Source organism: Plectropomus leopardus, chromosome 12, assembly GCF_026936395.1.
Source record: "Plectropomus leopardus strain MGB_pleo_1.0 chromosome 12, ASM2693639v1, whole genome shotgun sequence".
Taxonomy (NCBI): Eukaryota; Metazoa; Chordata; class Actinopteri; order Perciformes; family Serranidae; genus Plectropomus; species Plectropomus leopardus.
The window spans coordinates 28440325-28454295 of NC_142187.1; the positions used below are offsets into that span (position 1 = coordinate 28440325).

Sequence of the window (13971 nt, forward strand, 5' to 3'; positions counted from 1 at the left end):
AAGAGAAAACATTGCATTACCATCTTGAAAATTTTAGATTATGCACAATGTTTTTGAGTACCTCGAAAAGCACTTATATATAATAACTATAATTAAACAGTAAACAAAGAGTCAGACACACTTAGGGCTTCATATATACAAAATTTATTCATTTTTGACCACAAAAATACATGTGTGAAAGCCTTACTACTGTACATGTATGTGCAAATTCATAATGTAACAGGACACACTGCAGGTATACACAACAAAGGTGACTATCACACATTGTGATATAGATAACTTAAGTCATTTTAGCACGCTGTCATTCATCAAATGCCATCTGCAGCATGTTTAAGGGCAACAGCGTATGGAGCCTCTGCCCATCACATGTATAATTACGCTCCTAACAGGTGTTCTCCAGCGCACCGAAACCTGCAATCCAGTTTAGAAACAGTCGAAGACATGAGCACGATACAAGCTCATAATTTCAACAAACCATATATGAAGGAATCCTTGGGATCTAAAGAATTTCACAACATCTGGAGCCGGTGACGACTTTTTAAGGATGTTTTAAAAAAAAGGCTTGGAACTAGGACAACTATGAAAGGAAATTGTATGTCATTAGACAGTAAATGGTTGGTTTGCTTTCCACAAAAAAAGGTGCAGAGAGGTGTGAATATCATCCATCATTACTGTGAGAACATGTTTGTCTCTGTCACTGGATGTCATCATCATCAAACAGATCTTCAAAATCTGTGGAAAAAAAAAAAACATGATTGTTAAAGTTACATAACAGCCAGACAATTAAACGCTGGCCGTATTTCAAATGTTTCTGCAAGATAGACATTTCCTCATAAAGTAACATTATAGGTTGAGAGGGTTGGAGAGGTGAAGGGTGATAAAAGTAAAAGGATCTGGGAATGCACTTGCTGAGGAGACCGCAGAGCAGCCTTCCTGTGCGTCTGACGGTTTGTGAGGTCAGAGGTCAACAGCAGAACTGTATGAACATGCATAGGATTATGTGCCACATCCTCCGTTTCTGCAGGTAGCCTTCATTCAGCACTCACTAGGTTCAGTTTAAGGCCTCTGGGAACCCAAATCACTGAAAACTTTCATAATATGTAACTGAGGGTCTTACATGCATAAAAAAAGCATTAAAAATAATCAAACATTAGCATGAATCCAAGTTTTAAATATTGTCATTTTAGTTTTTTCACAGTTTCCTGAGGCTGGGTTGATTTGGGCGTGGTTATCCCAAATCCATATCACGTATTAATGATAAAGCCAATCAAAAACTCAAAGGCAGCTGTGGGTTGATACTAATACAAATCGAAATGCCTCAATGCTCTTTTCAACAGGGTGCATTCGGAAACACTCACTCTGAGTGCTGGAGCACACAAACTGGACAGTTCGTAAATTCGGAGCGCTGTTGGAATGTACCGTTCGGTTATCCAGAGCGCTGCATTCTGGGAGCAGCAGAACGCCAAATGGAGTGAATGTGTAATGAACTTAACCATTCGTTAATTTATGGAGAACCAGAATGATCTCCTTCGAACAACAGCTCTCTCACTGTAGTGTAGAGCGTTAGATTGGATTTGCGAACGCACCCAGAGTCAGAGGGCTGGAGCAGATAGAGCTGTACCACACTGACTCTGCGTTGCTCCATGGCTGTCGTGGAGACGAGAGTCGGTTGACAAAAGTGGGATCCAAGTGGGGCGTCGGCGGCTCAGTGGATGGAGCGGGCGCCCCACGTATAGAGGCTGAGTCCTCGCCACAACGGTCACGGGTTCAACTCCAGCCTCAGCCCTTTGCTGCATGTCGTCCCCTCTCTCTCCCCCTTTCACACCTACGCTCTCTGTCCTACCAAATAAAGGCGTAAAAAGCCAAAAAATATCTTTTTTTTTTTTTTTTAAAAAGTGGGATCCGAGGAGGTATCAATCAAAATGTGATCTGCCACGCCCACAAACTTGAGAAATACTATTATCCTCAAAATGAGCTGTGCAGCAAACCTTAACATTTTTGCTTAACAGTTATACAATTATAAACAAACTGGTTAACATTCTGTCAATAGACTAATTAATTAATCAAATAATCTTTGCAGAGTGGGATAAACAAAGGAGGGATTTACTTGTCTTTATAGCTTATCTCATGTAATCTAATGTTCAATACAAAGACAAATGTAAAAAGAAACGTATAACTGCACTTGAATGTAAACTTTAAGTAGTGCACAATTGCGCTGTGTAAGTACAGTCTGCAGTCTACATACAGTACATAATGTACAGACTTCACTCAAGAATTTGCACCGAGTTTGTCGCCCACAGGTCCTCAACAGACTGCTGTTTTAAAAGGTGTCATCAAAATACGCAGAACATAGAAATCAGACAGCACATGACGGAAAAACAACATTATGGCTGTAATTAAAGTCTTCACAAAAAAAAACACATTACCTACAAGGAAAGACAGCGACGCTTAGGTGACAAAATTCCTTCTGTCATTTTGTAACTGCTGGGACGGTATTTTGTTCAGATGAACAAAAAAAAAATATGTAGATGCCAAGACGAGCAAAAGGGGCACTGGCACAGCAAATTATGTGTCAGTTATTAAATATACAATCATAGGGTTTCTGCATACTGATTAACCCTTTGAAACCTGGATTGACATCAGTTTTCTTGAGCTGCGTTTAGATGGTTTTCACAAGCTATTTGACACTTTGAAACCTGAGACAATTGGTTTGATTTTTTCAAAAACATGGGAAAAAAAGGCAATGACCAACTTGGCAAGAAATGTCCCACAAATGACAAGAAATTAGTAAAATGTAACAAGAACATATCCTAAATATTTGTTTTAAATAGAGGGGTTGATTTGTAGAAAACAATACAAAACAAACAATCAAAAAAATGTGAAAAAAAATGCTCCAAAAACTATATTTATAATTACACTATTTTTAAATTTAAAAATTGTGTTACAGAAAACATATAATAAAATACATTATATAAACTAATTTATTTATTTACCCCCCCCCCCCCACTTGTATGTAATTTTTGTGTTTCTTTTGGGGATTTTTTTAAACTTTTATTTCTTTTATTTGGTAATTTTTTGAAACTCTTTTAATAATTTTTTGGTAAGTTTTTGGCCATCTCTTTTTTATGGTGCTCATTGCCTTCTCTCCGTGTTCATGAAAGAAAACAAACCAATTTGATCAGGTTTAAAAGGGTTAATTAGATTGTAGAAATGAATAAAATCATAAATAAAGAAATATATCATACAGTTGCATCAATAAATCATCCGCGCATGTGAGCCTGTAGTATTCATACTGTATTTTCAACATGCTTAACACCTGATACCACACAAATGTTTCCAAAGAGGCAGTAGAAGTTATTTTTCCACAGCACTGCTGTAGCCTGAATATTTCACTGTGAAATAATACAAATTAGCACAAACTGTCACTTTTGTGAGTGTGAAAGAACTGAGCCAGCGTGACTCTGATTGTTTAAATGAATTAACATTTAAAATCCCTTTATAAATGTAGGCCAGGGGATTGGGAGCTGCAGTTAAGTGGTACACATCTCCATCAGGAGGGAATAAAGCCTGCCGTTCTAAATGAGCCTCATACAAAGCACATCCTCACAGCGCCGGTCTGAAAAGTCTGCATGGAATCTGTGTCGCATATGGCGAGAAGTCGCGGCCGTTTGATGTAGCTGCGCCTCGGGACAAGAGATCACACTACATTATAAAACACAGTTTGTAAAAGGGGGGCGGGAGCAGAAGGAATGTTTTGGGGCTAGTAAAGTGATTTCCTGCTGTGGGACCAGCAGCGTTTTGACGCCCAGGGGTGAAAAGCATTAAGTGCTAATAGATTCAATATGCCCTGACGGACAGACGTCGTATTTGAAGACGTCCCAGTCCTCCTCAGATCACTTCAGATTACCTGAGCAGAAAAATTAATGTGCATCATTACGTTTATTTGTAAAATCCTGCGAGAGTTTCAGTACAGCCAAAAGATGTTTTGAGGTTCCATCTGTTAATACAGACACTAGGGCTGCAAATCGTAGACACTTTCTTTAATCGATTATTAGTAAAATTAACGACTGATTAATTGATTAAATCGTTATTTATTTATTTTTCTTATTTCAAACAATAACAATTGCATTTTTCCCCAGTCAAAGCTCACAACAACATATTGCACATCCTCTGACAGATTTCATAACCTATTGATTAATTGATTGAATTTCAGATGTTCAATTAAAGTCTTAACAACCAATTAACTAATCATCGATTGTTATCATCCCCAAAAGACACCTTTTAGATAATCAATTGAAAAAAGTCAGATATACAGCAACTGGTTCAAATTTGGTCAGATTTTTTTTTTTATTCAACAAAGTTTGAAATAACTAACTAGTCTGTGTTTTTTTCACATTTGGGGGTTTGTGTATTTCTGTGCGACACACGTCTCTCTTGTTCAGTTCCTCCAATCTCATACCTACTTCAAAACAACCACTCCCTGAAAAAAGCAGAGTTTCCATGGTCATGGAAAACCTGGAAAAATCATGGAATTGCACCATCACATTTACCAGGCCTGGGAAATTCATGGAAATAGTAAGAATTAGTCTATCCTGGTATAACAGTATACCAGGGGATTTAAAAATCCAGAAGGTATGTTTTGCAATACTGTCATAAACACAGGCACTCCCCTTTTTATTAAACTCATTGTATGCAGTGCACAGCACGCACCACCAGAGCTCAGTCTCCGGTCTCTATTGGTGGAGCAGACAGCTGAGCTGAAAGACACTGCGACACATAGTGGTAGAGGGATAAGTTACAGGACTGTAAACAGCCGGCAGCAAGCGACAGCAGAGAGAGTCTGCCGGGAATAACGGCATCTTTTTTACATCTAACTTGATGAATCAAGGATTTAATTTGAAAAGCGGAGTTTGTGATTATTGGAACAGTGAAATTAATGACTAGATTAGTAACCAAGTAACCAGGGTAACCAAGTAGTAACCAAGACGGTTTGGGTGAGTTTTAAGGTGCACAGTTGAATTTCTCTGTTTAAAAAAGAAAATATGTGTGAGAATATTACTTTACTTAACATGTTATGGGTTTCTACTGTGCATTTATTAGCACGAAAAGCTGAAAGTAAGTAGCTCACTTGCCATAGGGGAGTGGGGGGTAGAGTTTACCACCACAGACTTGTACCATCATACACCGTGTACCCCAGAGACATTTTAGGTAGGTATGAAATATTACATAATACCCAGGCCGTGTAAATATAATTAAAAGTTAAAAGTCGTGGAATTGTGTTTTGCATTATAAAATTCTTAACCGTAATCTTTCGTGGATAACCTTCCACACAATGTCATATTTATTTTCCGTAGCTGATGCTCTAACAAGCGTTGATTTGAGACGTTCTGTTTGCCATCACATATGGTTTTTAATTTCCCCGCCACCTTTCGTCTCTCCCTTCACATACTATGCCTGCTGGCTCAAATTATGTTTGAGAAGAATCTGATATACTGGAAAAATGGCAAGTGGAGTAAGAAAAGAAATCTCATGGGTCTTTGAAAAGTCATGGAAAAGTTTTTTAAATTATGGCCATGAAAATGAGTGGGAACCCTGAAAGAAATTTCTACCAAAATAAAAATGTCAGAATCCATTGTATGAGAGGAAGAACACACACCAGAGTCGGAGAGGTATTGAACCATGATGGCAGTGCAGGTGTGCAGTAAGATAAACGCATACTGTAGCCACAGTCATAAAAAAAAAAAATCAGTGGCACCACCAACCAACCATTTGGCCCCAACTCCTCCCACATGAAGGCAATAACTGGAGTAAGGAGCTTTTTCATCTCCAGGCACCTGAAGAATTGTTGAAAGGCTGAAGCATTTCAGCCAAAAATGTATCTTTGGGGACTGATCCAAATGTTGTCCTGTGTATCAGTGCTCACTATTGGTGTGGCCGTTTATTTTTGTCATTTGATTGCAGTAGCTTCATTTCATGTACGAAGGAATATTTGAAATATTTAAAATCTTAGAACTGTGACTGAATCTAAGCTTAAGCCTACTAAAATTAGCTTTGAACTGCTGTGTATCAGATTGTTACACTTTGGTTGTTTTTTTTAAATGAAATTGTACAACATGTGTACAATTTGTGTATTCTAACAAGGACTGAATATATGCATAATACTACTACTATTAAAAAGGGAGCATATTTTCTTCTAAATAGTTTTTTTTATAAGTAAGGCCAGAGGTACAATACCTGTAGATAGCATGGACTAACTCAGTGCACAACAACAAAAAACAATCACAACAACAACAGACCAGATTTCCCTCAATAAGGGGTTCAAGTAGATTATTGGTTTTGCTGTTGAGGATGGCAAGTTGTGTGTATGTTTATGAAGAGTGTTTTACCATTGAAGAAGTCTGAGTGAACCGCCTTTTCATTGGCAGCCAGGTCCATCAGCAGTCCTGTGCTTCCCCCAGCCTGCAGGAGAACAAACATGCAGCTTATATGCACAAATTCAACCCAAGAAACAGCAACTTCCAGGCTATACATCCAGAAAACCAGCCTTGAACTAACAGTCTTTTTGATACATTTGTCATTATAAGTTGGTTTAAAAAAAAAACAAAAAAACAGCAAAGGCAGTATATTGTGTACTCTTATGAGATGGTCTGCAATCTATTTTTGAATCACTGCTTTTTAATATTGCAGTTGCATCTTCCCATTTTAATCCCAAGTATCAAACAACTTATTAAGCATTTGTTTAGTTAATCATTCATTTATCCATTTTTTTATATTGACTCCTCATAAATACTTGACAATTGTTGACTGACACTTTATAAGATAGAATCAGGGTGATACTACAAAATCCTTCAGAATGTGTTTTACTGGCCATGTACATGATGTGTACAAATACAAGGAATAAGACTCCAGTTTTAAGTTGCTCTCAATATACTTACTCTCAATGTCAAAAACTAAAAACTTTACTTGATAATAAACAAACATTAACAATTACTTTCCAAATAATTAGCCTGGACCTCTGTCAGGGATATGGGTGATCCTTCCTTGGTACTTTTTATAATAAATAAGCTCTATTTGACACTTTTTATACACTCTGGCAAAGTACAAAAAACAAACAAACAAAAAATCCCAGTGTGAATCTATTCTTTTTTCTTTAATTTTTTGTGAAATAAAAAAAGGTTGGTGGGTAACCCTCCACTCTATTGCAGGCCATGGGCCATAAGTTGATTATCAATCATTTAAAGGATTTTTAAAAATGGATATACAGCTAAAACAAGGCCAACGGGCTGAATGTAGATAGTTTCTTAGTAGTATAGTAGGTTTCTTTTTACCCATTATGTGCATAAAAGTGGATAAAAGTAGCAACATACAGTACCTACATACAAGTCAAATGTTACATAGCATGTAAACGTGTCTCACAGTAAAGAAAGATTTACAAATGGATAATAAGTACATGTTAAAGCACAGTGAGTATTTTAAAATGTCCGTATATTACTTTAAGTAAATGGATATTTTGGTGTTACAGGCAAATGTAATAATTTATGCTGTAATAAGTGACTGTCTGGGTTACATTACAACATTATACTATCGTGACACAGACAGTCAGACAGTTTGTAGCTTACTGAAATTAACTTTCAGTAAATTAGCTCAAACAAAGCAATAAAAAACTAGCGTTTTACTGACATTAGCGCGTGGGAAATTATTCTTAGTTATTATTTCGAAACTTACGGTTGACGTTAGATAGAAACTTCACTGTAAGGGCACAAGGCTGTTAAAAATAGCAATAACGGAGGCTACAGCTAAAAGTAGTGCTAACAGTTTAGCAAAATAATGAGCTAACCAGCTAACGTTAGCTAACAAACCTCGTCCAGATCAACGTACGGCCCCGCGCCCTCCGGAAACATCTCATCCACCGCTGGTTTCATGGCGACCGTCGAGTTTGATTGATCCTTTAGTGGCATCGATGGACAAAAACAACGACGTCTTATCGACAAATACTCATCAAATTATTAGCTGCAGAATTAGCTACTGCCGAGCTATTACGGTGCAGGGTCAAAATAAATCCGATGAGAAAGTCAAGACACAAAGGTTCCGCTGCAGGTTGTCAGGTAAGATTTCACGGATAATATTGAGTCATTATTTATTTAATCGTTTGTGGAAAAAAAGTGCTCAGATCTTGTACTTAAGTAAAAGTAGTAATGCAACAGTGTAGAAATGCAAAAAAAATGGCTTAAGTTAAAGTACAAAACTATTTGCAGCAAAATATACTTAGTATACTTACTTACTTAAATATACTTACTTACTATACTTATACTTAGTACCAAAAAAAGAGGTCATTATGAAGAATCATCAAATTCAAAGCAATGTAAGTCTATATCATATTATTGAGTTATAATTATTGATTTATAATGTTCATTACTTTATTGTTGCGGCTGGTTAAGGTGGAGCTAGGGTCTGTTATTATTATTTTTTTTTTTTTATTACATTGTATGTATTACTTATTTAATTTGACTTTATAAACTGGTGGGTAGGGTAGCTTGTGAATTTTACCAAGTGATCAATATGGTCCATAATTTATTATATTTTGTATAATGAATCTGAGTATGCAAGGTAACTAGTAAGCAAAGGTATCACATATGTCCAGTACTTGAGTAACCACTGGATTTAATATACAAGTCTATTAATAGTGTAGTCCTATAGCTGCCAAAAGAAAAAAAAACACATAGGCCTACATGTTGTAAAGTGTGCAATTAATGTACTGCACTTTTAATTTTGTTTCTTTCATACACAATTAAAACCATTGCCATTCATGTTTCATACAATACTTCTTGACACATTAAGTACATTTCACAGACTTTTATTGACTAATTGAAAGCTTTATCTTTTCAGTTTTGACACAAACATCAGATTTAATCTACATCATTTGATTCTAATACGATTCAGCAAATATGATGGGTATGACTTCGTTTATGCTGTTATACTTAAAACATCCTCACTTCAGTCTATAATGTGCATGCTGTTATTTTGTGCTGTAAACATTGTTATTGTCTGAAAAGATGAGCTGAATAAATCTGTTCTGCACTTCAACAAACAGAGTAACTGAGTCTAATCTACTCTCCACTACATCCCTGATCATAATCATCTAAATATTAGTCAAAGATTATTCTTAACAGAAGTTAAATCATCCTTCCACAATTAATTCTCTTGTCTGTCATCTTGTGCCCCTCAGACAGTTTTGTCACAGCCCTGCTGCCTGCTGGGAGTCATCCTGCTGACGTCGATGTTGTTATTGGCGAAGATCTGCATGGCTTTCTGGACGGTGGCATCCGGCAGGGTTCGTGTTCGGCTCAGGATCCAGGCAAAGTCCACGTGGAAGAGCCTCAGCACGTCGGTGCAGGAGTAGACCAGGGCTGTGTTCACGTAGTCAGTGGACAGGATCCAGTACGGGGAGTAGGGCAGGACTGTGGTGGTAAGGAGCACAGAACAAGATCAAAAACCAGATCACGTATAATGTCTCCTGATCTGAGACAGGAAAAAATAAGAGGCATGCTCACATACGGAGAAGAAACATTATTAACCGACTCCCCAAACAACACAAAATGGTGACTTTTATACCCAAAAATGTGTCTCTCACCGTAGGAATAACTTATTGCCAGCTTGGCCGGATTCTTCAGATCCTCTATGACTCCAGTCCCTACGATTTTCCTCAGCTCTCCTTTTCTGTTTTATTCCACACAGTCAAATTTCATGTTGGATTAAGGCAAATACCACACACAGTGCAAATATTACCTCTTGACTCCACATTTGCACAAAGAAAATTGCAGATAGGACTCACAGTATTTCAGAGCTGACCACGCGAATGGAGTTGTCTGTGGTCAAAGTGAAATTGGTTTCGATGCACCGGCCCTTCTCAAACTGGGCCGGCAGTTTGGCAATTTCAAACCATCTCCCCATGAACTGTGAGGGCAAAGACACACACGAGTTCAAAGACAATTCAGAGAGCTGCGAGTGGAGAGTATGAATAAATCTGCATGTTTTAGTGGATTCAGTAAATGGACAGTGGGTGTCCTTTCAAACCTAGCGGAGGAATGTACATTTACTCAGGTACTTTCTGGAGTATTTCTGCTTTAAGCTTCTTAACATTTTTTTTTCCATTAAATTGATAAAACATCTTTACTTATGAGCAGGTTTGTTTGTTGTAAATGACCCACTAGTAAAGCACATCAAATTAGCTCCACCTTTACAACAGTAAAATGTTACTGATACATGAATAAATCAGTAAAAATAATGTTTTATGCATGGCCTCGGATCTATATAAATTTGGGCTAAATAAATATATTTCAAAATGAGAAATAGGCCCAATAATAAAGATAATGATGATGATTTAATAATGTGTCATTTTGCTCATGCGTTAAACCCTCAAAAATAATATGATATCACTGATTTAAAAAAATCACAATTTTAACAATTTTTGCAATGCCAGACGATGAGTTTTTATGATAGCAGCTGTAAAGGTTTTTTTCTATTTGTAATACTCATACTACATTTTTAAGAGTGAATAATTTGCCAGAGTAAAGGTTTTTTTCTATTTGTAATACTCATACTACATTTTTAAGAGTGAATAATTTGCCAGAGTGCATTTAAAAAGCATAACAATAAAGATTGTTAACCAAAATAATTCCCAGGGGAGGATCCCCCCAGATTACACGACACAGATCAGGGTTAATTTCTCAATGTCCTTAAATTATAGACACATCCCTGCCTTACACGTCAAACTGCGACGCTCCAGGCTCCCTTCCAGTGTAATAGTCTTTTCAAAATAAACTTCTATTTTCACAATAAATGTATAGTTTCTTTGACGTTGGGCTCCCGGCTGAGTCCAGAGTTTGTTTAATCCATCCATTTCACCTCCCAACCACCATGTACTCACTTCTTTGCCTATTATACTGCAGTTGTTGCTCTGTAATATTTCTCTCAAATATATATATATATATATATATATATATATATATATATATATATATATATATATATATATATATATATATATATATATATATATATATAATATTTATACCATTTATTTTTTACACATTTTAGAGCTCAGAAAGCATTGGTTCATGCTGAAAATACAGTTTTTAGTCTTTTTTACCCCTCTGAAATACACAAGAGAAGAGGGACAGGTCATTCATACACCAACATGGGACACCCCTGGGCATTTGTTCGCCAGTTTATTCATCTTTTTCTAAATCACGTATCTTGTACCTGTCGAAGGTTGAAGGCCTCTTGAACGGCTGGTTCTGGACAAGGTCCCCAGTGGGGCACCTGAGCCCTGATGAGCGGGAGGAAGAAGGCGAACACCACAACAAAAGATAGCTTCATGGTCAAGATGAGCCTTTTTCACCTGCAACAGTTTATCCACCAAAAAATACAATTTAAACTAAATCTACAGTTATAATTGAAACAATAAATAGAAATATGTTGTAAAAAAAAAAAAACATTAAAAGATATAAGTGGAGGTAACTGCTGAAAACCAGGACAGGAAAGTCACAACATTTTTAAAAATTGTTCTTTTATAAAATTTTTCTACATTTTCCTACACAATTCATTTAAAAAACAAGAAAATAAAGCATCAATTTAATTACTAGCAATTTTCCACATTAAAAAAGTTGTAAAAATGCTAACTGGGTGAACTTTTTGTCACTTTTTTGTTTATATTTACATCACCAAATAAATTTTCTTACCTCTGTGGTTCAGATATATGTCCTCTCCCTAGGACAAATCCCAGTATTTGAGAGAGACGTTGTTCTGTGCATGCTTTTGCAGCCCTGCGTCTCTGTCTCATCAATGACGGTCTTTGTTGAGAGCCAGCTTTATTTCAGACATGAAGTAAACTATTAGCAAAGTGGAGTCATGGGGGACATACCAGGGGAAATGTTATAAAACAGGATGTCCTCATCCCTAAGATAGACAGGAATGTAGATTTATTCTGTTTGTTTCAAATGTTTCATTGAAATATCAGAGGATTTCAAGTCTCTACACACAGCAACAAGTATGTTATTTTCAATGTTGATGAATTTATTTTTAAACCTAAAAAATGAAAATGTGTCAGTTTGTCCTGGTTAAACGAGAAACTGACACAACAAATTAAATATACTTATCATTTCAATAACATTTTGTCATGTTCACATCACAGTAGCTGACTGATTTAATGTGTCTGGCTTTTTAACTTTTATCCATGCTAGCAACATGGCTCTGGAGTTGGTAATGTCGGTCTCTCTGTACACTTCTTTGGGTTGCAATGACATTTCCTACAGACGTCCATGGTATCCAGATGATTAATCTTAATAACTTTGGTGATATCGTGACTTTTCATCTACAGTACATGTAGTTCCAGCATAATGTTCACATTTGTGGTTTGAAGTGCAATTTCTTAAATAAATAGACCCTTTATCACTGCCTGTTCAAGGTGAGAATATTGTGCGATTTTTTCCGTCTTGCCACTTAATATGAAAACTAAAATTGCAGATTTAAAGGACAGAGTCATCCTGCCTTTAAGTCAGCATTAGAAGAAGCAACAACGCCTAATCGACATCTCTGTAAAGAGTACAGCCATCAGGACAAAGCAGGTGTGACGTTTTGACAACACGTTATGCGTGCCACCCCCCACCCCCTAACAGGAATATTAAATTCAAGCTGGCAGCAGTTATCAGATAACTTAAACAAAAAGCAATCAACAAATATCTGCAAATTGGGGAGACAATTGTCAGGTTTCCATTAATGATTTGCACAAAAATTAAGGGATATTTTAAAAATGTCGAAACACAATTGTGGGATGACTGCGTTTCCACTAAGTGATGTTATGCCACTTTCCTCTCAGGATAACAATCCAAGAAGCATGGGATGGATGTCCAAAACATTAGCAGGTTTATTTCTGTTGCAGCCACCGCACTAACCGTCATTATTTCCAGTCAAAGGCAATTTAGGCCTGTTATGCGAGTGATTATGGAAAAGCAAGCCCCTAATATATGGGAGTGGCCACTTTTCAACTTTTGAAGAGTTATGTGATGCAATAGCAGCTCTTATAGCTCCTGCTGCATCATGAGGGAGCCAGTTCCTAATGACAAGCCCATAGCCACAGCATCATGTGACCTATAATAGCCAAAAAAGTGTTTCCATTGCAGCTTTGCAAAATATGGCTTTTTCGAATTCCCTGACTTACCAACTCATGCGAGTGAAAAACTTTTTTGTGACAAATGTTTTGACATGTTTCCATTTGATGTATGATTAGGATTCACAATTTCACTTTGTGCAATTTGAGGGTTAATGGAAATCCGCCTAATGAGATCTGGGAGCTCTTTATCCTCAGAGCAGAGGACGAGAAAAACCATCACATAACCGGGATGATAAACTATCATTATTGCCATGTTATGCCATTGAAATTTAGAAAGCACTGCCTGACACATATGTTATGTGGTATGTTACATACTGGCCAATGCTGTTACGTTAAATGTGGTGCCATCACGCCTCTTTTGCTTCTGCAATGCCAGCATGCTATCTCCAACACCATTTACTCTAACAAAATGTAGATTGATAATTAGCAATACAGGTAAAAGGAAAAATAAGTATTTTTGATTTTGGGTGAACTGTCCCGTTAAAAAATATATCAATATGACCATTACTGGTTTAACTATCTGCATTTAATTTTTGTTACAATTAGCATTTACAACCTCACAAGGCTGTAGAGTCGTAGTCTTGTTTTCAAATATCACGTTGGTGTCTATGTTTACCACATGTCTGACGCATGCACTCATGATTCTTCTTACGCCCACATATTTCAACGCTTGTCTGACCTTTTTTTTTTTTGCTCAGCGTGTTGTGAGCTGAATCTGTTGCTCCATTTTCATCCAATCTGACCGACTCTCATCCTGTCAGTCATCAGGACTGAGGCCAAGTGCACTCAGTGCAAGAGCA

The 13971-nt window shown here is 36.9% G+C and overlaps 2 protein-coding genes across 2 annotated transcripts; both read right to left on the minus strand.

Annotated features, from left to right (window-relative positions):
• Window positions 1–128: 128 nt before the first annotated feature.
• On the minus strand, window positions 129–8070 carry LOC148188121 (COP9 signalosome complex subunit 9). The gene is made up of 3 exons (XM_088085719.1): window positions 7860–8070; window positions 6387–6459; window positions 129–732 (listed from the first exon to the last, which is right to left on the minus strand). The coding sequence occupies exons 1-3, from the start codon at window positions 7956–7958 to the stop codon at window positions 695–697; spliced, it is 210 nt and encodes a 69-aa protein (XP_087941845.1). The 5' UTR covers window positions 7959–8070; the 3' UTR covers window positions 129–694.
• Window positions 8071–8730: 660 nt separating this feature from the next.
• On the minus strand, window positions 8731–11859 carry apoda.1 (apolipoprotein Da, duplicate 1). The gene is made up of 5 exons (XM_042498308.2): window positions 11742–11859; window positions 11263–11401; window positions 9833–9954; window positions 9632–9717; window positions 8731–9458 (listed from the first exon to the last, which is right to left on the minus strand). Exons 2-5 carry the CDS (start codon window positions 11377–11379, stop codon window positions 9223–9225), a joined length of 561 nt encoding a protein of 186 aa, XP_042354242.1. The 5' UTR covers window positions 11380–11401; window positions 11742–11859; the 3' UTR covers window positions 8731–9222.
• Between the last annotated feature and the right edge of the window lie 2112 nt (window positions 11860–13971).

What these genes read in the sequence shown, in the direction of transcription:
- LOC148188121 (XM_088085719.1), bottom strand. Translation starts at nt 7,958, where the DNA reads ATGCCACTAAAGGATCAATCAAACTCGACGGTCGCCATGAAACCAGCG. An exon ending in CGTACGTTGATCTGGACGAG is followed by an intron (nt 6,460 to 7,859) that starts GTTTGTTAGCTA and finishes GTTCTCCTGCAG; the next exon opens with GCTGGGGGAAGCACAGGACT. An exon ending in TCACTCAGACTTCTTCAATG is followed by an intron (nt 733 to 6,386) that starts GTAAAACACTCT and finishes TTTTTTCCACAG; the next exon opens with ATTTTGAAGATCTGTTTGAT.
- apoda.1 (XM_042498308.2), bottom strand. Translation starts at nt 11,379, where the DNA reads ATGAAGCTATCTTTTGTTGTGGTGTTCGCCTTCTTCCTCCCGCTCATC. An exon ending in GTGGTCAGCTCTGAAATACT is followed by an intron (nt 9,718 to 9,832) that starts GTGAGTCCTATC and finishes GGAATAAAACAG; the next exon opens with AAAAGGAGAGCTGAGGAAAA. An exon ending in GGCAATAAGTTATTCCTACG is followed by an intron (nt 9,459 to 9,631) that starts GTGAGAGACACA and finishes TTACCACCACAG; the next exon opens with TCCTGCCCTACTCCCCGTAC.